General features: G+C 51.7%; 1 protein-coding gene across 2 annotated transcripts in view; it reads left to right on the forward strand.

Moving 5' to 3' along the window:
• SLC12A3 (solute carrier family 12 member 3) overlaps positions 1-7,800 on the forward strand; it is a 32,352-nt gene extending 24,552 nt beyond the window's left edge. For both annotated transcript variants that reach the window (XM_066243509.1, XM_066243510.1), the window contains exons 25-26: positions 1,094-1,161; positions 7,353-7,800. In XM_066243509.1, the coding sequence (XP_066099606.1) occupies positions 1,094-1,161; positions 7,353-7,494 (210 nt within the window). In that variant the 3' untranslated portion in view covers positions 7,495-7,800. The remainder of the gene's footprint in view (positions 1-1,093; positions 1,162-7,352) is intronic.
• The last annotated feature ends 13,371 nt before the right edge of the window (positions 7,801-21,171 follow it).

Consider the following 21,171-nt stretch of genomic DNA (forward strand, 5'->3'; position numbering starts at 1 on the left):
GAGGGCCCACATAGCTCCCTGCAGACCCTGCCTTGCCCTGTAGACCCCACCCCAGATGCAGCTGAAGCCATGGCCACCTCCCACACAGCACCTTCAGGACTTTAGTAAGGGCTAACCGTGGTGGCTCTGTGGCCACTTTGAGGTTGGGGAGATGGGGAATCAGTTTGTCACTCCTGGGGGGAGGGGTTGCTACTGTCACTTGTTGAGTAGAGGGCTAGGATGCTGTTAAATGTCCTATAGCCCACAGGACAGTTCCCTCCGCAAAGAATTCTTCCTCCTCAAATGCCAGTAGAGTGTGGTCCGGAAGCCCTGATCGGGGATCATTCACTTCCCCTTAGTTTTCCTTTCTCCCAAACGGGTGTCTGTCCACGACCAGACCCAGAGTGCCAATCATTTCTGGACAATTTGGAGGCAGGCCTTGGGGTGGGAGGGAGCCTCCCCCACAACCCAGCCCCACACAAGCTTTGGGGGGCTCTCCACCTGGCCTCTCCACCTGGAGGCCCTGCCCCAGGGGCCGCACACAGGTGCCCAGCTCCTTGGAAAGAGCTAAGTGAAGCCTGCTGTCCAAACAAGGCTCTCGCCCACCCTGTTATGGAAGATCGTCCCACCCCTGCTCGAGTCCACCTTGTCAAGTGCCTTCTGCACGCCAGGCCCTCTGCCCCTGCGTTATGTCACTCCATCTTCCCGCAACTCCCCTGGGGGCGATTATCATACCCATTTCCCAGATGGAGACAGCGGGGTACGGGGGGGGGGGGCTCACATGCCTTGCTCAGTTCTCTCTACTATGAATTACCAGCTCTCCCAGCACTAGGGAAGGTGCTTGCGCCCCCCCCCCACACCCCCGCTGTCCTGCTGGTCATGGTAATAAGGTCAGGCAGGAAAAACCCAGGAGGGCTTCTCACGGAGGTGAGCATGCATGAGCTTGGAATTCCATTCCTAGGAGGGTCCCCTTCCTTCTCAGAGGCAGGAAAGTTGATAATAATTTAGGGGGAACAATTTGCATCCTGTTGGGAATGTTAAAAAAGGCCCCTGGGCTGGGTGGGGCCTGGTCCTAGGGATGTGGGGAGTGACCATGTGGCTTTCCTCACCCCAGTCCCTGCGGCAGGTGAGGCTGAACGAGATCCTGCTGGACTTCTCCCGAGATGCTGCTCTGGTGGTCGTGTAAGTAGCAGGAGGACCAGCCTGGCGCAGAGGCCCGGGGCGTGAGCGTTGGGAGGGTGGCCGCTGCTGGGGGCCCGAGCCTTCGCCTTCGCCTGTGAGACAGAGGCCTACGTCTGCTCTGCGTTCTCACCTGAGTGCCTTACGCTGAAACCTCAGCTTCCAGGGCCCAGGTCCTTCTAAGAGAACGGGTTGATTGGGCCGTTGCGAGCAAAAGAGAGAGAGAGAGAGAGAGAAAAGGGAAGAAGGGAGGGAGGGAGGGAGGGAGGGAGGGAGGGAGGGAGGGAGGGACAAACAAAGGCACCAGATTCTGGGCAGGGAGTCTAAACCCCCATGGCTGTGCCTGGCAGAGGAACCAGCACATCTGTGTCCTGGAGTTGGTGGCATTTATACGTCAAGTAGAGGGAGAGAGATCTAAGTTGTTTTGAAAAAACTGTGAAGTGGGGCGCAGAGTCCACAGGAAGAAGTGTCCACTCATGTGGACCGGCCGTGGGCAGCAGATTGGAAAGCTCACGTGTAAGTAGACAGAGACGCCTGAGCTTTTGATGGCGCTGGGCAGGCTCTGTCTTTTAGATAATCGTGGAAATAGCCACCTGGAAGTTAGTCCAGCGTTCCAATAGATAGGCGTTGGGGGTGTGAGCACTCTTTGTTGGCTGTGCCCTGCAGCTGTTAACTGATTAACCGCTTCTGATCTCTTCCTTCCACCCTCTGGCTCGCTGTCATTAAATATGGGACATCACAGACCTGTTCCCTAGGCAGTGCCAGCTGGCCGAGGTCTCACTGCTGCCCCTTGCCACTGCTTTTCCCTTATCTGTCGCCTTTTCCTGCCAAACTCAGCTTGGCAAAGGGGGCCCCAGGTCATCCCAGAAGAAAATCAATTTCTGTCTGTTTGGGAATCACCCAGGTCTCTTTGGCCATCAGCCACCCCCAGCTGACACCGGTGCCAGGCCCTGGCAGCAGAGGCAGGGGCCTCTCCAGCCCACAGTCCAGGCTCAGTGCCCGTCAGACCCTGAGGATCCCAGACCTGCAGCCGTGTGCAGTAATGCGCCACCACTGGTGGTGATCGGCCAAGGCTGAGACCGTGGAAGGTGGCAGGGGCACAGAGAAGGTCTCAGGGTGGCTCTCCTCTCTCGGAGGCCAGTGGTGCCACCTGCGTCCCCCTCCCAGGGAGGTCCTGCTCAGAAGGAATGAGGGTCATTGCCAAGGCAAATACTGGCAACATCTCCTGGGGGCCAACCACCTGGGAATTCCCCAGGACAGCCAAGACACCTGTGGATCCTGCTTTAGCCTAACCTGAAAGCAGGATCCTGGGGACAGTTTGTGAGGCCCTGGTGCAAAATGAAAAGGTGGGCGCCCTTGGGCCAAACCCTAGTAAGATCGTCAAGATGGTGTCAGCAGGGCGGTAAACCCAGCGTGGGAGCCTTCTAAGCTCAGGGTTGTGCGGACGTGCAGCCTGCAGGCCCGTGAAGCTGGCTCTCCCGACACACGATGCCTCCTGGGGTGTGCAGGGAGACCATTTTTGTACAAAGAAAATGCTTCCTTTGATGTAGAAACTGCGACAAGGAAAGGGGCTGGATTATCTGCAAGGCCCTGGCCAGCATCCTGCGGGGACTGTCCCCAGGGCACGGTGGCTTGGGTGAGACGGGGTCACAGTGCAAGGCGGGACGTGGTGTGTGCCACCTGAGGTGTGTGGGCATGCTGCACCGCCCCCTCCTGGGTGCCACCTCTGTTCAGAGAAGCAGGCCTGCATTTGGTCTGCAGTGAGCCCCCGGGTGACCTTCGGCACACAGCTGGACTTCTCTGAGCCTCAGTCCCCTGATTAGAGAAAAGAGTTAAACTAAAGGAGTTCCTAGGTTCTCTTTCACTCTAACATGTTATGGTTCTAAGTTGATTTGCCACTAAAATGAGTCAGGCTCTCAGCAGGTGGGAGGTGACCACGTACTGGTGCCTCTCAGCCCCCCACTCTCCCCCGCCCCCTACCCCCAGGGCCCCATAGGGAAATCCAATCCCCCTGCCCACCAGCCCTGTCAGATTAGCTGATACAAATAACCCTGAGTCCAGTCACCTCAGAGGGGCGGCTTGCAAGCTCCCACCCCGTGGTGGCTGCTACAGCTGTTGGCCAAAGGGGCCGCTGTTGGCTGTTGGGCCACTTCTCTGGGAGGGCAGGGAGCTGCATTTTTGTATTGCTAATCTCCAACTGTCCGCCCTGTGGGCAATGACTAATTCCTCCATTCCTTCCCCTGCAGTCTGGGGTAGAGTCCAGAAGCACACATTCCCCGGAAATTCCGAGGAAACAGAAGTCCTCCCAAGCCTCCTTAAAACGACAAAGTCACCTTTCCCAGCATTTCTGGAGCACACGGGAATGTTTTCTAGAGCAGGTCTGAAGTAGGGTTTGGTTGTCTGCCGCCTACTGATCAGCAGTTCATCTGTTTACTGTTTCCATTCAAGGCCACGTGTATCTATTGATGGCTTCAGTTCGGCTTAGCCTTGGCAGCTGACAAGCTGGCCTTGTAACCAGCCCAGCAAGCTCTGCCCGGACTAACAGCCATAGGCCTGGTCTAACTGTGGGATCTAGACCTCTCTCTCTTTTTTTTTTTTTTTTTTAAATATTTTATTTATTGATTTTTTTTTTAGAGAGAGAGAGAGACAGAGAGAGAGAGAGAAGGGGGAGGAGCAGGAAGCATCAACTCCCATATGTGCCTTGACCAGGCAAGCCCAAGGTTTCGAACCGGCGACCTCAGTGTTCCAGGTCGACGCTTTATCCCACTGCGCCACCACAGGTCAGGCTAGACCTCTCTTTTTACTATAAAGACTTCCTCCTCATAGCCAGATAGCAATAATCAAAACCATAATCAACATGATCAACACCGCATTGTAGCCACTGAGCCTGACACTCAAGGGATTGGCCTTAGTAATGTTCAGAACTCTGTGAGGTGGTTCTGTTTACCTACACCCCTCCGCCCGGATACACACACACACACACACACACACACACACACACACACACACACACACACACACGGATATTGAGCCTCAGCAGAGCTAAGCAACTTGCCCAGGACCCTGCAGCTGCAGAGCAGGGTTGGAGTTTTGAAGCTGTGCTGGTGGTTCTGACGCAGGGTTACTGTTTTGCATCTGGGTTAGATCCAAGGTTGCCTTTCTCTCTGGTTAAGAGACACAGTTCTGAACAAAAAGTCCCTTGTGCCAGAGTGGCTTTTATTTCCAAAGCTTGGTAGCTGTGTGTGTGTGTGTGTGTGTGTGTGTGACAGAGACAGAGAGTCAGAGAGAGGAACAGACAGACAGGAAGGGAGAGAGATGAGAAGCATCAATTCCTCTTTGTGGCACCTTTGTTGTTCATTGGTTGATTTCTCTTATGTGCCTTGACCGGGGGGCTACAGCAGACCGAGTGACCCCTTGCTCAAGCCAGCGACCCTGGGTCCAAGCTGGTAAGCCTTGCTCAAACCATATGAGCCTGTGCTCAAGCCGGCGACCTTGGGGTTTCAAATCTGGCTCCTCCATGTCCCAGTCCGACGCTCTATCCACTGTGCCACCGCCTGGTCAGGCTACAGCTTAGTAGCTTAAAGGCACGCACCTGGTGAGCCAGACCAGAGTGTCGGTGCCTGGCGCTGGGCTGAGCGTCAAGGAAGCCCGTTTCTCCGCGGAGTGGACAGGCTCTGCTTGACAGGCCCCCGCAGGAGCGATGGGGGTCCCTCACCCCTGGTGATGCAGCCACCACTCTCCTCATGGCCTTGAAAGTGTCTGGAGTCAGTCCCTGAAAAGGATGTCATGGTTTTCAGAGGGCATTTTCAGCCATTGGCATAACTGTTCTATCAGGAAGTTCAGTTTCAGTGTGCCCACTTCCCTTTCCCTGGAAATTCAGCTAACACAGATCCATTCTAACTGAGGTGATGCTCGGTTAATGGAATGTCCCTGTTCCCGCCTGCCTTCCCTAGTCCTGGGGACCTTGCTTTTTAAAAGACTATAGTGTTGTCCCAAGTGAAGCCGTGAGAGTGGCATTTTAAATAAGAGGCGGCTGTTTAGGGACCTCAATTCGCCTTCTCAGAGTAAGTGGGGGTGGCAGTGAGCGGAGGCAGCTGGGGTGGGCGATCTCAGGACCTTTTCTGTTCTGTTGGGGTTTTTTGTTTTTGTTTTGTTTTGTTTTGTTTTTTGTTAAGATAAAGGCAGGGCGGCAGGGTGGGAGAGAGATAAACTCCTGCATGTACTCCGACCGGGATCCACCCGGCAAGCCCCATACAGGGCGATGCTCTGCCCATCTAGGGCTGCTATTTAGTGGCTTGGCAACCGAGCTGTTTCAGCACCTAAGGCGGGGCCGTGGAGCCATCCTCAGTGCCCAGGGCCACCTTGCTCAAACCATTGGAGCCATGGATGTGGGAGGAGAAGAGAGAGAAAGAGAGAGAAGGGGGAGGGAAGGGGGGTGGAGAAGCAAATGGTCACTTCTCCTGCCTGCTCTGACCAGGAATTGAACCCAGGACTTCCACACGTAGGGCTGACACCCTACCTCTGAGCCAACTGGGCTAGGGCCAATCCCAGAACCTTGGGTCAAGTCCCAGCTCTGCCACTCTCCAGCTTGGCCATCTGATGCTGGCAAATAAGAACAAGTGATGCGAACAACTGCTGGTGTGATGAAACACTGGCTAGGTGCCCTTGTGTGCTCTCTGCTTCAGAGCTCACAGCCCAGGAGGGAGCTGTGTGTCCTCCCCTAGGGAGCAGAGAGCTGAGGCTCGGGGCCAGTGAGCCACCTGTTAAAAGCCACACGGCTGAGGAAGTGGCAAAGCCACAACTCAGGTAGCGTCTCTGACGCCAAAGCCGTGCTCTGGAGCCCAGCATCACACAATGCGGTCCCTTCTGCCCTGGTTTCTCCAGGGTTGTTGTGAGGCTCTGATGCAATGGCGCCTGTGGAAGTACTTTGGGAAAGCACATCAGGTGCTGGGGCCCTAACTTCCTGTAACCCTGGCCAGCTCTGTGCTATGCTGGCTTCTCCCAGAGCTGAGAGCAGACAGCGGTGGCCATGGCAAGGCATTTTGGGAATCTGAAGATGATGACAAAGTCACTACTGGAAATAGCCATGAAAATATGGCTGAGCAGCCTCCCCAGGGCAGTTTGCTGTTCATACAGCATGGCAGCTCAGACAAGGGGTCCCCCCAAGGCAGGGGTGGAGACCTGCTCCCTGGGCCTTCCATTCAGGGCAGGAGGCAGGGCGAGGACACTCAGAAGAGTGTGAACCTGCCATGTTGTGGCCACAAGCCGGTGTGTGGCTGGAGAGGCGAGGCTGTATGATTCAAGTGGCGGACAGGTAGGATCACCCACTTAACATCCCAACCGTATCAGACTGTGTTCTAGGCCCAGGGGATAGGGCAGTGAATAAGGCGGACCCAGCCTGTTCATGAGTGAACATAACTTCTAGAGAGGGGTCAGGGGAGACAGATACAAACACATAAATAAAAGGGGGATTTTGAGAGTGTGAAGTTCTATGAAGACAATGAAACAGGGTGCTATGATGGAGAGAGATGGGTGATCAGAGAAGGAGGTGCACTTGAGTCAAGATTTGAGTGTTTCAAAGAAGCCAGCCTGGGGACACTGCCTTCTGGTTAGCAAAAGAATCAGGTGCAAAGGCCCTGGGGCAGGTGCAAGCTCGCCATGTTGTTCAGGGGTAGTAAGAAAGCCACTATAGCTTTGGGGTGTGAGCAAGGCTGAAAGGAGTAGGAGGTAAGTTGGGGAAGCTGGTGGGGACCAGGTCATGACTTGGTTCAGAAATACTTCACAGCTGAAGGTACATTCGGAGTCCTGCTTTTTTTTTTTTAATTATTTTTATTTATTTATTCATTTTAGGGGGGAGGAGAGAGAGAGAGAGAGAGAGAGAGAGAGAGAGAGAGAGAGAGAGAGAAGGGGGGAGGAGCAGGAAGCTTCAACTCCCTTATGTGCCCTGACCGGGCAAGCCCAGGGTTTTGAACCGGCGACCTCAGCATTCCAGGTCGATGCTCCATCCACTGCGCCACCACAGGTCAGGCCGGAGTCCTGCTTTTAAGGAGAGTGAGAGATCATTCTTAGGGTGGCTGGGAAGAAGGAGCGCTGAAGGGGTCACGAGAGCTGCTGTCCAGAAAGCCAACCACGAGTGTCTCTGAGTGTGGAAGGCCCCCAGGTGAAGTCTTACCTGCCTCTCTTCCTGCCCCCAGCACCTTGCCCATAGGGAGGAAGGGGAAGTGCCCGAGCTCGCTGTACATGGCCTGGCTGGAGACGCTGACCCAGGACCTCAGCCCTCCTGTCGTCCTGATCCGAGGAAACCAGGAAAATGTGCTCACCTTTTACTGCCAGTGACTGCACGCCAGGCCACCACGCCTGCCTGAAGCTGAGGGTGCTCGGGACGTCCGCCTGCCCACGGAGACCAGACCCATGCTCTGTCACACGAAGCGGTAGCACCCGGTGATCCGACTGAAGAAGCTGCTAGATTTCCACAGTTTGGACCCCACCCCCATGGGACATGTCCTGTGGGCTCTGCTCTGTGGGCCGGAGGAGTGGCTTTGGAAGTCGGGTGGAGAGTTTGCTGGCGGGTCCATAGTAGTCCCTATAAGTCCTTTTGATCTTGATTACAACAAATTAAGATTTCAGTCTTTGATTTATAAACGAGTTTGAGTCTGAGTGCTGGATGTGCATCTTGGCCATTTCTACAGACTTTTTCGGGGATCACTTCCTACCCAGGCCCGCCTCCTCCAAGGTCAGGAGAGGGGCTTCCCACATACACACACCTACAACCCTTGTAGGGGATGCGGTGCTCTTGGCACGCCTACAATAATGCAAATTCCTTTAACCACCTCTCACTCCCTTCACTTTCAATAATAACGTGTCTTCAGTATGTTGGTTGCGCCTGACCGGGTGTTGGCGCAGTGGATAGAGCATTGGACTGGGATTCGGAGGACCCAGGTTCGAGACCCCGAGGTCGCCAGCTTGAGCGTGGGCTCATCTGGTTTGAGCAAAAGCTCACCAGCTTGGACCCAAGGTCGCTGGCTTGAGCAAGAGGTTACTCAGTCTGCTGAAGACCCACGGTCAAGGCACATATGAGAAAGCAATCAATGAATAACTAAGGTGTCACAATGAAAAACTAATGATTGATGCTTCTCATCTCTCTCCATTCCTGTCTGTCTGTCCCTATCTATCCCTCTCTCTGACTCTCTCTCTGTCTCTGTAAAAAAAAAAAATGTTAGCTGCTTCTCTGGGAGACCAGGGACTTTTAAACTTTTGGGGGCTGCAACTCATAATAAGAAACATATTTGACATTGAGACGTGGAACAAACACACGCTGAAACTAGAGTGTCACAAAACAATACTTATCCTCACCGTGGGCGACGCACTCTGGTGTTTGCTGTTCTCATTCTTTTTCTCTCTGAGTGTTGGTTGCAATCCACTAACATGAGTTTGGGGTCCTAACTAATGGGTGGTGACCCACAGTTTGCAAAACACAGCTTAGACTTCCCTGTGTGCCCGGAGGTTTTTTCTGCAAAGTGGGGGGAGCCCAGCTGATATGAGAAAGGTCATGATGGGCGTCACTGCCGTTTCCTTCCTAGTCCCACAGAAAGAAAGAGGAACTGACAGAGTAACAGCGGAGGGGGCCCTTGATGAGCGTGTGTCAGGAAAGAGCTTCAAAGAGGGGCGAGGTCCAGGGAGACTGGTGGAAGAGGGATCAGTTCCAGGTTTGGTTAGGGGCGCAGGTATGAGCAGCAGAGGCGGGGGGGGGGGGGCAGTGTATAAAGATGGCAATACTGGGCAAAGGATCAGAAAGCGGCACACCCCGCCTAAGGCCGTAGGAAAGGACGGGAGGAGGAGCCACTGTAAGAGAGAGAGACACAGGTCCCCAGGCTGCTGGGGTCGTGTGAGTGGTCACAGGGGTTCAGAGTGGAGAGACAACCTGGGAAAGATGGACCTTGTCCATGCAAGGGTGTTGGGGTTCCCGGGGATTGAACACCCCCAGAATGCTTGCACCGACCAAGCTTGGATGCAAGAGCAGAATGAACACTGAGAGGTGTCCAGGGCCAGGGGGTGTGGTTTCCCAGAAGGACATCTCAGCTCTATAGGCTTACGCACGCAGCATAAAGGCTGGCTGTTGGCGGATGCAGCTGGCCGGGCCTTTACTGGTAGCACGGGGGTGGCGGAAGGAACGAGGCCTCTTTGGGTCTGGTCGGCCCGTTCGGGCCCCCTGAAGCACCTACTTAATTGTGAAGGCAAGAGTCTTTCTTAGGGTTAGGACCCAAAGGACATTAGCATTCCGCAGGTCATGCCACTGTGCCCTGCGCAGGACAAAGGCGCTGGTCCCCCAGGCTGCTGTGAGTCCGGTGCTCTTTGGCTCATCAGGGCTCCCTGAGGATGACTCAGCACATGGCGGAGTTGACTGGGGACAGCTCCTCTGCCCCCTGGGGCCCTGAGAAGGGCGCCTGCCCCTGAGCCATTCAGTGGACCTGACACCAACCACCCCGTCCCCAACTCCAGTTCAGGCTCAGACCCCATCAGGGAACACTGGCTTTTCTAGAGCCTCATGGGAAACCGTTTCCTGGCAAATGGACGCTCCCTCTCCAGACTTCAGGGAGACCCTGATCCAAGAACAGAAAATGCTCTGGCTTCGGGCATTTAAAGCAAAATCTGAAGTTTCACTATGCTGGAAACTGAATTTTTACCAATGATAATAATAACTTGGAGGGATGGGAAAAGCTTCGAGTTAACCACGAGGTCAAAACAATGTGATGGAGAAGAAGCACACTCACGCAGGCAATAGAACTTACTTGTTTTGGGACATACTGTCTTTTTAACTCTGCTGAGTGTTTTGAAAAGATCTGACTGTATTGTTTTTTCAACCCTGGACTGAACTTTCCTCAGAGCTTCCACCGGTGCTCGAGGTCACGTGGCCAGATGGCTGCTGTCTGTTTTCCCTTTGCTTCTCTTCTCTGCGTGTGCAGGCTCTCGGGGAACCTGTTTCCGTGGGTTGTGTAAGAGTCTCTCTAGGTCACGTGGCCAGACGGCTGCTGTCTGTTTCCCCTTTGCTTCTCTCCTAAGCGTGTGCAGGCTCCCGGGGAACCTGTTTCCGTGGGTTGTGTAAGAGTCTCTCTAGGTCCTGTGGCCAGACGGCTGCTGTCTGTTTTCCCTTCGCTTCTCTTCTAAGCGTGTGCAGGCTCCCGGGGAACCTGTTTCCGTGGGTTGTGTAAGAGTCTCTCAGTATTGTTAATCTTGCCTCAAACAAAAAGGTAGAGAGGTTGGGTGGGAAGAGCCACAGGGTGGCCCCCGGGAGGACTAGATTTGAGTTTCCATCTCCCCCCAAAACTGCTGTGTGACCCCGATACACCCCTGATCTCTCTGGGCCTCAGTCTCTGAAATGAGAGGACTAGGCCAGAACAGGTGTCACCAGCCAGCGGGCCAGCTGATGACTGTGGCTCGGCCCACACATGGTTGATCAGTGTTGTGGCTGCTGGGGGGGGGAGCACAGCCTTCTGTCCCCCCACCCTGCAGCCCACCACATCCTTCTGCCCTGCTGAGTGAGCAACCAGAGGCTCTCGAAGGCTCTCCCTGTCATTGTTGGGCCTGTTGGGCCCTGGGAAGGGAGGAGGTTTCAGTCCACAGTGCGCCCCTCTGTGCCTGTGGATGACAGAATGCTCTGAGCTAATGAGCTGCAGTGGTGGGAAGCGCTTTCCACCTCGCCCTCCCCATTGCACTGGCCCTCGGGCAGGTGGGTCATCAGCACCGGGGCCCAGCCCCAACCCCAGCCCACAGCCTCACCGGCCACCATGGCAGGGACTCCTCACCTCCCCCCCCCCCACACACACACCCTCAGGCCCAGGTAGCTCCCAGTTCCCCTCCAGATTTCATAGCCTCCTCCAGTTCTTGCCCCAGACCTGTCCTGGCTTTAAAGTAAGTCCCATACAGCCCACTTTTCACCAAACGGGCCCTCTGAGCTCCACCTCTGATGAGCTGAGGCCTCAGTAGCCTGTGGCGACCGCACCGGGCTGGGAGCCCTTTGACGCGCCCAGCTGGCCTCTCCTGCACAAGGAGGGTGGGTCTCCCAGGGATGAGACCAGCTGAGATGTCCTAGGGGAGCCACCGGCCCGGTGGGCCCTAAGCACGTGCAAAGCAGCACGGCTTCGCTGCTGGCTGTACTGTACAGAGCTCCGGATGTCAGAAGGAAAATAATGCTGCTAACTTCAAAAGTGTTCACAGAAACAGGGCCCAGGGAAGCCCAGCCGGTGGCTGCCTTGTCAGTGAGTCCCCCACTCGAGACGAGGAGGGTCAGTGCTGTGGCCGAAACCTCAGGCGTGACATGCACCTCTTCCCTGAAAGGGAACCACACCAAATTCAGTTTCTAAAAATACCATGGTGGTGGGGGGGGAGCCTTGAGAAAAGCCAGCTGGCGGGGCGGTCAGACCGCAGAATGTCACAAGGATGAAAGCCGGTGGCAAGAGAGGACAGGTGTTTTTCAGGCCAGAGTTAAAAACGGAACAGGAGACAGTCAAGTTCAAGGGTCGTGTCTTGGAGAAGGGCGTGGCGTTGGTGAATGGGAGGGGGTTTGGGGAAAGAATGGGGCAAAGTGCAAGGGGTGAGGGGGTGGGAGCCTGCCCACAAAGAACCGGACCGGACCGGACCGGGGTGAACTCCGGCAGACCTGAGTGACGGGCGTGGCCTGCCCTGGGAAAGCGGAGGGGACCAGCTTGGAAACGAGGGTTAGACTGAGTGCAGTGGCCTGGGAAAGAGGGACGAGGGTTAGACTGAGTGCAGTGGCCTGGGAAAGAGGGACGAGGGTTAGACTGAGTGCAGTGGCCGGGGAAAGAGGGACGAGGGTTAGACTGAGTGCAGTGGCCTGGGAAAGGAGGACGAGGGTTAGACTGAGTGCAGTGGCCTGGGAAAGGGGGACGAGGGTTAGACTGAGTGCAGTGGCCGGGGAAAGGGGGACGAGGGTTAGACTGAGTGCAGTGGCCTGGGAAAGGGGGACGAGGGTTAGACTGAGTGCAGTGGCCGGGGAAAGAGGGACGAGGGTTAGACTGAGTGCAGTGGCCTGGGAAAGAGGGACGAGGGTTAGACTGAGTGCAGTGGCCTGGGAAAGGGGGACGAGGGTTAGACTGAGTGCAGTGGCCTGGGAAAGGGGGACGAGGGTTAGACTGAGTGCAGTGGCCGGGGAAAGAGGGACGAGGGTTAGACTGAGTGCAGTGGCCGGGGAAAGAGGGACGAGGGTTAGACTGAGTGCAGTGGCCTGGGAAAGGGGGACGTGCACCCAGAGCTGAACGGGAGAGCTCAGCAAGCAGAATTCCATTCTTGGAGATGAAAAAAGCCGCACCACTTGAGCAAGGATGTTCCTGTAAATGATTTCTGTAGCCTTCTGCATCCTGGCCTAAGGGCTGGGGCTAGTCTCAAACCAGCTGGGGGGAAGCTGGGTGCTTTGCTAGGGAAGCGAGAGAGAAACTAACACACCATCAGAACTCCCCTGTGGTACTGGAAAGAGTCTGCGTTTGTGAAAAGATCCTATGAAACCTGAAGTAAATGAATTCTCCCCCCGCCCCGCCCCTTTTCTCTTTAAAATGCTGGGCTGCAATCAGGAGAGGGAGGACAGGTGGCTAGGATGGGAACTGTGGGCTGCTGAGGTCACCTGGGCCTCGGAGGTCAGCCATGACCTTGCCCAGGATGCTGGCCTGGGCAGCTGGGTCGCTTTTGTCCTGGGGCCAAACCCAGGTGGCCAGGAAGAGTCGTAAGTCTGGAGCTGGCTACACGTGCAGTCGTGAGCAAAGTGAGGCATTTACGCTGTGCGAGTTTCTTAAATCAGGCAGACACCACCCTCCTGTCCCGTCTGGGGGCTAAGCCCCTTTTTGGGGTAATCAGGAGTTTGCTGTGTGCTGGTGCTGATTTTATCTGGGTTTCTCCTCCACTGGAAGGAAGGCTAGGACATAGCATTCAACAGAACAGAAGGAGCCAAGTAGGTTTTAAAACATTTGTTTAATATTTAACTACTTTAAATTATATAATTTAATGCATTTACAGTGTTTTGCAACCATCACCACTATTTAGCTCCAAAACATTCTCATCATCCCAAAAGGAAATCCCAGACCTGTTAAGTAATCATTCCCCACTAACTCCTAGCAAATATTACTGTTCTCTGTCTCTAAGGGTTTGCCTAGTCTGCCTATTGCTCATAAGCAGAATCAGCCAATCTGTGGCCGTTTGCCTGCCTTCTTTCACTTCGCATGTTTTCAGAGACGCTCCACGCTGTCCCACGTGTTGGTACGTCACTCTTTACACTGCTGAGTAATATTCCGTTGCATTGGTTTTACCACATTTTGTCTCTCCACTCATTAGTTGCTGGATATCTGAGTTATTTCTGCCTTTTGACTCTTGTGACTAGTTCTTCTATGAATATTCATGGACAAGTTTTTGTTTAAATGCCTATTTTCAATTCTTTGGGATACATATGTAGGAGCGGACTTGCTACGTCATATGGTGATTCTGTTTTAATTTATTAAGTAAATGAATGTCATGGGTACATCATGTAAGGGCAGCGTTTAGAAATACATCATGCAGTGAACTATCAGGCACATTGTTGGGCCCGGTTGTCAGCCTTGATTGGCCGTAACACTTGATGTCTCCTGTTCGAGAGACACTTGGGGCTCTCAAAAACCTGCTTAGTTTCTACTTGATTCGATTTTTAAAATGTATGTAACAAGCTCTTTTAAGAGACAGGCAGCGCAGTCAGAAAATAAGAAGGAAGTGGTGTCATCCTCTTCAAAGGTTGGGAACCATAATCCAAGATCCCACCTCCGTTCGTCACGTGAAAACACTTCCCCATTACCAGCCACACTGTCTGGAGGGGTTTGCCCGGGGAGTTACCTCTGGTGAGGAAAGGAAGCTGCTTCTGGCTTAGCATGGGCACAAGAGTTGCCATGGGAGGGATTCCATGAGTCTAGAGCAGGATGTCCATTTCATGGGCTCAAGAAGATGGCTCGTGTGTGTGGCCAAATTAGAACTTCAGCCATGACCATAAAAAGCAAGGTTTCTGGGTGGAGCTGGAATTATTTGGGGAGATCTCTAATAACCAACTAGAAACAAGAGCTCCAAGCACAAAATACGGCCCTTCAGCAGGGCCTAAGACACGAAGATACCTACGACGGTTTAAAATGAAACACACGTGTGGTCAGTGACCTCTTGCTGGTCTGGGTCTGCAAAGGAGGACCTTCCCAGGTCCTCCTGAGCCAACTGTAAAACAGGACAGATCTTGGTTCCTTCTTCCTCCCCACCCCTCAGAGTTTCACGATTTCCAGAAATCTCATTGAAGAATGTAGATTTTGCTTCCGCTGACTAAATTTCTTTCCCTGATCTGCTTGAATTTCTATCATTGAGAAGCACAGAAAAATATGAACTGTATGATTCCGTTGATATAAACTTCTAGAACAGGCACAAATTAAACCGGAGCGGCAGGGAACCCGTCAGTGACGGGGCAAGTGGTCGACCGGGAAGGGGCACTAGGGGGCTTTTGGACTGATGGGAATGTTCTGTGTCTCGACAGTGTCCGTTATGGGCGAACACATCTGCTGGAACTCTTGGAACTGTATACTTAAGATCCCTGCATTTTACTGTATGTAAATTATACCTTGGTACCAATTAATTAAAAAAAATAGTAACGTCAGAGTTACTAGCTCTGTGACCTAGTGCAAGTTAATTAAGTGTTCTATGCCTTAGTTTCCCTAACTGTGAAATGAAAAGGAATAATAGCATTCTATTTCATAAGGTTGCTGTGAGGGTTAAATGAATAAAGCCATGCAAGGTTCTCAGAGCTGTGTGTCCGGCATGTGATAAACACTATATAGTGTTAGCTGTTATCTCTATTCATGAATCAATCTTTGTTACTAAGCCCCTTTCCCACCTGCTTGATTTCTACAATTTCCATTTTTTTGCCTATCCTAGTGCTGATCTACATTTCCTCCTGAAGACAGGTCCCCTGGTCCCAAGTCTCTCCCACTCAAACCCAGATTCCGTAATGAAGCCGGATACATACCAGCTCTGAGTGCATCCCGTCTACTGTTCAGAAAACCGCACTGCCCCCTAACAGGCCCAGACTCTCCCGGGTGACCGTGCAAAGTCTTTCCTGAGCTGGTCCCAGGGGTTCTTTCCAGTCTTACCTCTTGCATACTGTACATCGTTACATCATCGATATTGTTGTTGTTATTTAAAATAAGTGTGGCTGCACTGACTGTCACTCTTGACCAGTGGTTTCCAAATCTGGTGCTTGAACAGTTCCCGCTTGGAGGCATCAGGCCCTGTTTGCTAGGCCTGAAATGGGGCCCAGACACCTATCCCATTTTTTTCTGTGGTTAGTTGAGGTATAATGTATATGCAGTGAGACGCACAAATCTTAAGTGTACAGCTTGATCCAATTTGACAAATGCCTGTGCCTATGTAATGCAGACACTACCAAGACAGACATTTCACCAATCCAGAAGTTTCCTTCACACCCAGTGGTCTGTTGGTAAAAGTGGAGTGGGGGTGTAAAGCTCTGCTATGTGGTATTTGCTCATTTCTGTGGTGTAAATATTCCCACCATGGCCAACATCAAGCTATCAACATGTTACTGAAAGAAGTTTTGGGAAGAGAAGCTCACAATTGGTTCTGTGAATCAGTACAAGCCAACTTCAGCACACCATCTGTTTCCTGTCACCATAGATTCATTTTTCTTAGTCTGGAGTTTCATATGAATGGAATCATATAATACATATGCTTTTTGTTGGGTTCTTTTGCTCAGCGTGGTTTTGAGATCCATTCATGTTGCTGTGTAAGTCGGTAGTTCATTCCTTTTTACTACGGAGTGGTATTGCATCGTATGGATACACCATAGTTTGCTTATCCAGCCTCCTGGGGATTGACACCTGGACTGTTCCTAACATTTGGTGCTATGATGTGTTCATCAGCGGCCATCAGCATTCTCCTGCAAGCCTTTAATTTCTTTTGGGTAAATCCCTATCAGTGTAATAGCTGTTGTAGAGGGTATATGTGTTTCACTTTATGAGAAACTTCCAGGTGATTCCCACAGGGGTGTCCCACTTTACCCTCCTACCAGCCACGTGGAAAGGTTTCGATGGTTCCATATCTTTGCTAATACTAGGTGTTGCAGGAATTCACTTTAAGAGAGAGTTCCTTACTGATACAGTTTCACAGCCAGGTTCAGGCGCCACTGGACTGGACTCATAGTTCCCTAAATATTAATGATCAACATGTCTTGAGCACTTCTTAAGTGTCTAGATCCGCCCCAAGACCTTCAACAATGTTGTATCATGTAAGCCTCACAACAACCCTCTACAATCGATACTATTCTTCTTCTTCCTTTTAAAGATGAGAAAAGTAGGTACAAAGGGTTTAAGTAATTTGCTTAAGGTCACATAGCTCATAAGTGGCAAAAACTGGGTTTGAAACAAGCAGTCTGGCTCTGGGCCCATGAGTTTAACCACTGAGCACACTTGCCGTACAAGTTCTATAGACAGATACCCTCTGGGGCTCAACCATAATTGCTACTGTTATTTTTATTCAAATGTCACCCTTCCTTCAAAGCTCAACTTAAATTCTACCTCTTCTATCAAGTTTTCCTTACCTTCTCTCTTCTTCTTTGTGTGACCCCTCGATGTAGGAGACTTTTGGGTTGTCTTTTATTTCTGTGTTTTTGTACAGTCTATCGCCCCCCCCCCTTTTTCTGTAAGGTCCCTGAAGGCCAGGGTCACTCAAGTTTATCCTTCTATTTGTGGCATGTCTGTTGACTTGAATTTAATGTTTTTCTAAAGATGCTACAGGCAAAATCACCAAAGACTTTTAGAAGGGGTTGTCTCATTGGGATGTAACCCAAGAGGGAATCATTGACACTGGGTTACCTTTTCCCCGGGGAGGGGAGGGGGTTCCATTTACGCTCTTACTACTGAGTGGAAGTGGTGTGCTACCTTAAAGAGCCCTGGGGTCTCCAAACTTTTTACACAGGGGGTGTAAGGCCAGGAGCCATCATCGTGACCATTCACATGCAGGTTCCCATTGGATTCGGGCAGACGATAAAGAAATGGCGGAGTCAGAGGATGGGGGGCCATCCTATTTATTGGTGTCTCACCAAGACAGGCAAACCACAAAAGAAGACAAGGGAAAAGCAGAAAACCAGCTCTTCCCATGAAGGGCAAGGGATCAGGGGAGCCCCTGCAATTGTGATAGCAGGAACTGTGTGTCTGAGCTCCTGGTCACTTTATAGTGTAGAAAACCAAAATCCCTTAATCCAATATACAAACAAGGAAGTCTCCGATACAAAGTCACTTATCCAAGGCATAATTGGATTTCTCATGATAGTGCACCACCCAGATCATACAATCAGTCAAGGGTGTGGGGAAAAGCTTAGTCCCAAAACCAAACCTCAGGCTACAACAGCCTGGCCTGCTTATAGCCTGTCCCCCACACCCATTATAAGTCACAAGCGAGCAAACATATATATGTTTACAAACTTATTTGACCAACAGGGGGCCAGTTCACTGTCCCTCAGACCATTGGAGGGCTGCCAAATACAGTGGTCCTCTCACTGACCACCAGTGAAAGAGGTGCCCCTTCCAGAAGTGCAGTGGGGGCTGGATAAATGGCCTCAGGGGGCCGCATTGCGGCCCGCGGGCTGTAGTTTGGGGATGCCTGGTAGGGCCCACCCTACTGACCTCATCTTAATTCGGAACTCTGCAAAGTCCCCATTTCCAAAAACAGTTACATTCATAGCAAATGGGGTGAGAGCTTCATGTCCTCCATCATTTTGAAGGACATGATGAAACCATAACAGTTGGCCTTAATACAACACTGAACATGGGCTGGTTTCTTTTCAGCTGTCTTTATGTGAAGAAGGGAGGTGGAAGGCTTTGGAGACCCTTTGTCCCCATGCTCAGCTTCCTAGGACTGTTTTCTGTCCGCTTGGGAAAAGCTTGTTTTCTTGTCATCAGGGCTGGCTTCAGGGGCACAGCCCCTCACCCTGTGGTAAGGTGCCAGAGAACTGTAAAACTTAGTATTGGCAATGCCATTTTAGAAGGAAAAGTCAGGCTTTCTGTCCCGTCCTTTCTTTGGAAAATGGAGAAGGATAGGAAAGTCCCCTGATTTACAGGAACAGCTGGATCATTTGGTTTTAGTTCTTGGAAAGGATTAAGGTTATCTGAAGAGCTTCCTTTCACTAAGAGACAGAATTTACGTACCACCCTACACTGATCTTAGCTCTCCCTCCCTTCCTGGAATCCTGAGATTAAAGTGTACCTCTAAGCAGAGGAGGAGAGATAGACACTAAAAGATTTGTGAATGTCTTTGATTGTATTACCTTGAAAGTTTTAACTTTTTTTATAGATCCCTTAGACAAATGTTATAAGCTTGTTAATCTTGTTAATAATTGTGTCATGCTGTTATGCTGCCCCCCCCCAACCTGTGTGTAGTCAAAGGGTATATAACCAGCCTCTGAAATATACTTGGGGCTGCATGATTTGGGTCTGAAGAATTCCTCCTGTGTGCAGCCGGCTTAATCAGTAAAACTCCTCAAAATTTATTTTTGGACTTGGTGTCTCTATGTAAAACCTGCTGAAGTGAGGTACGGTACTTTTCAGAATCTGGGGTACGGTACTTTACAACAAGCCTTGGTTTTAACATCTGAAAATTCTGAATACATTTTGAACAGTGTGTTTTTACTCTTCACAGGGTCCCACACAGAGGCAGATTTAATGGCGGGCGTACCAGGTGTGTGCCCTGGGCCCTGACTTCTGAAGGGCCCAACAAAACCCCAACTTTACACTTTTTTCTAATGACACCAAGTTTGGTTTCATATGTGTAATTTTAACATTAATAGTACATAGTGTTTTTTATTTATTTTAAAATATGGTTAACATGTATTTTTCTTTTCCCTGTCTCTCTCTCTCTCTCTCTTTTTTAAGGGGCCTAATATTGTTGTAAAGCCAGTAGCCACAGCCACCATCACAGCAGCCTGGCCCATGCAGGTTCTCATTAGATTTGGACAGATGGTAATAAAACAATGGAGCCAACTTATAAGTTAATCCAATATGACCAGTGCCCTAATAAAAAGGGAGCGAATTGGAACACAGACATGCACAGAGGAACACACACAAGGAGAAAGCCACACGACAATGAAAGCAGGAGTTTGGGGCAAGGTAGCAACACACCAAGGAACCCAAAGATGGCGCACAGACCCCCAGAAGCCGGGAGAAAACGCAGGGAGCAGATTCTCCCTATAGCCCTCAGAAGGAACCAGCCTCGCCCAAGACCTTGATCTGACTTCTAGACTCTGGTACTGTGAAACAATAAGTTTTAGTCCTTCACGCCACCTGTTTGTGGTCCGATACGGGCCAACTGGCCCAGGCTCCTCCCGTTTCTCTCCTGCCTTTGCCAAGCTCCTGACACACCTGGAAGAACAGATGTCCCAACAGGACTGGAACAGCACAATGCCAGTTTTGTTTTGTTTTCAAGACCTTTTTTTCCTACAGAAGGGAGGAGGGAGTGTCTACTTCAGCAAGGCCTCTGTGGTCACACTGTAGAAAACTTGAGAACCCCGCCCTCCTCGCCTCCGCCCTAATTCAAAGAAAGCATCTGTGAGCAGCCTATAAGGTGGGGCCCTTGACCAGTGTCTCCCTGTGTCGGCTGGACTGTGGCCTGCTTGCCATTTATAGGGTGACATCTGATGTCCTGACTTGAGGGTGTGTCATTCAAGTCTGAGGCCACAGATGAACTGGCAACATTGGGTCAGAGGCCTCTATCCTCAGTCCCAGGAAGTAGTGCCATTCTAATGCGCATGGGCTCCCAAATGGGGAAGGGGTGGGAGGAGTAAGGGTGGGAAGGCCTCCCCCATAGAGTCAGTGTAAAGCCAGTAGCCATGGCCACCATCACAGCCACCTGGCCCGTGCAGGTTCGCATTTGACTCCGACAGACAGTAATGAAACAACGGAGCCAGGAACTGGTCAGCTATTACCTTTAATCCTAGCTTGCACCTGGGGGGGGGGGGGGTGAGAAATACACACACTGGGAAAATACTTCCCTTTCCATTCAGGGCTCCCAAAGCCACTGACTCACTGAGTTTCCTAGAATCAAAGGGTTCTATCTTACCACCTTTATTCACCTCTGTTCCCCATCTCCTTCTCTCTGCACAAACTGGCTTCTCCTTCAGCACTCTGCCATCTTGGCTGCTTCTCCTTGCAATTCTAATATCAGGAACTGAGAAAGAGCAAGCCCCTGGTCTGCCCACATTTTATAGTGTAGAAATCAAAACCTCTAATCCAATATACAAATAAGTCTCTGATACAAAGTCACTTATCTAAGGCATAAATAGGATTCCTCATATGAGTGCACCACCCCACATCATGCAACAGTCAAGGGTGTGGAGAAAAGCTTAGTTTAGAAAAGATCTTAGTATTAAAAGGGAGGGAAAGGCTTAGTCTGAAAATTAAGGTTTAGGCTATAACGACTTTGCCGGCTTACAGCCTATCTCCCACACCCAATGCAAACTATAAGCGAGCAAACATATACATCATATTTGCAAACTTATTTGACCAACAGTCAGGCTGTAGGGTCAGGCTGTAGTCAGGTGGCCCTTGACACCTGTGTCAAAAAGGGAGGGGTGCTGCTTTGTGAGGAAATAATTTGCAGAGGTTGCCAATCCGGGAATGGGCCAGGATGGCCCTCCCTAAAGCTCCTTGAGCACCTATAGCTAACAAGCAATCCAGTTCCCTTGGGACACACGCGCCCAGCGGGTCACAGCGGCACCCAGACACGGCCTCCGAACGGAGCACCCCGGCCACAGCCAGGACGCGGGGGTGACGCAGCCCGGCGGGTTGCATCAGCCGCGCCCACGTGCTCGGCCCGCCCCTCCGCCCACGGATCCGGCCTTCGATTGGGCCACGTTGGGGCAGTGGCCTCTGCCTCAGCCAACGGGCGGCAGCCACAGAGGGTTCCGGCCGCAGAGCCCGGGCGCGGGGCGCCTATAAAAGG

Source organism: Saccopteryx bilineata, chromosome 9 (genome assembly GCF_036850765.1).
Source record: "Saccopteryx bilineata isolate mSacBil1 chromosome 9, mSacBil1_pri_phased_curated, whole genome shotgun sequence".
Lineage (NCBI taxonomy): Eukaryota > Metazoa > Chordata > Mammalia > Chiroptera > Emballonuridae > Saccopteryx > Saccopteryx bilineata.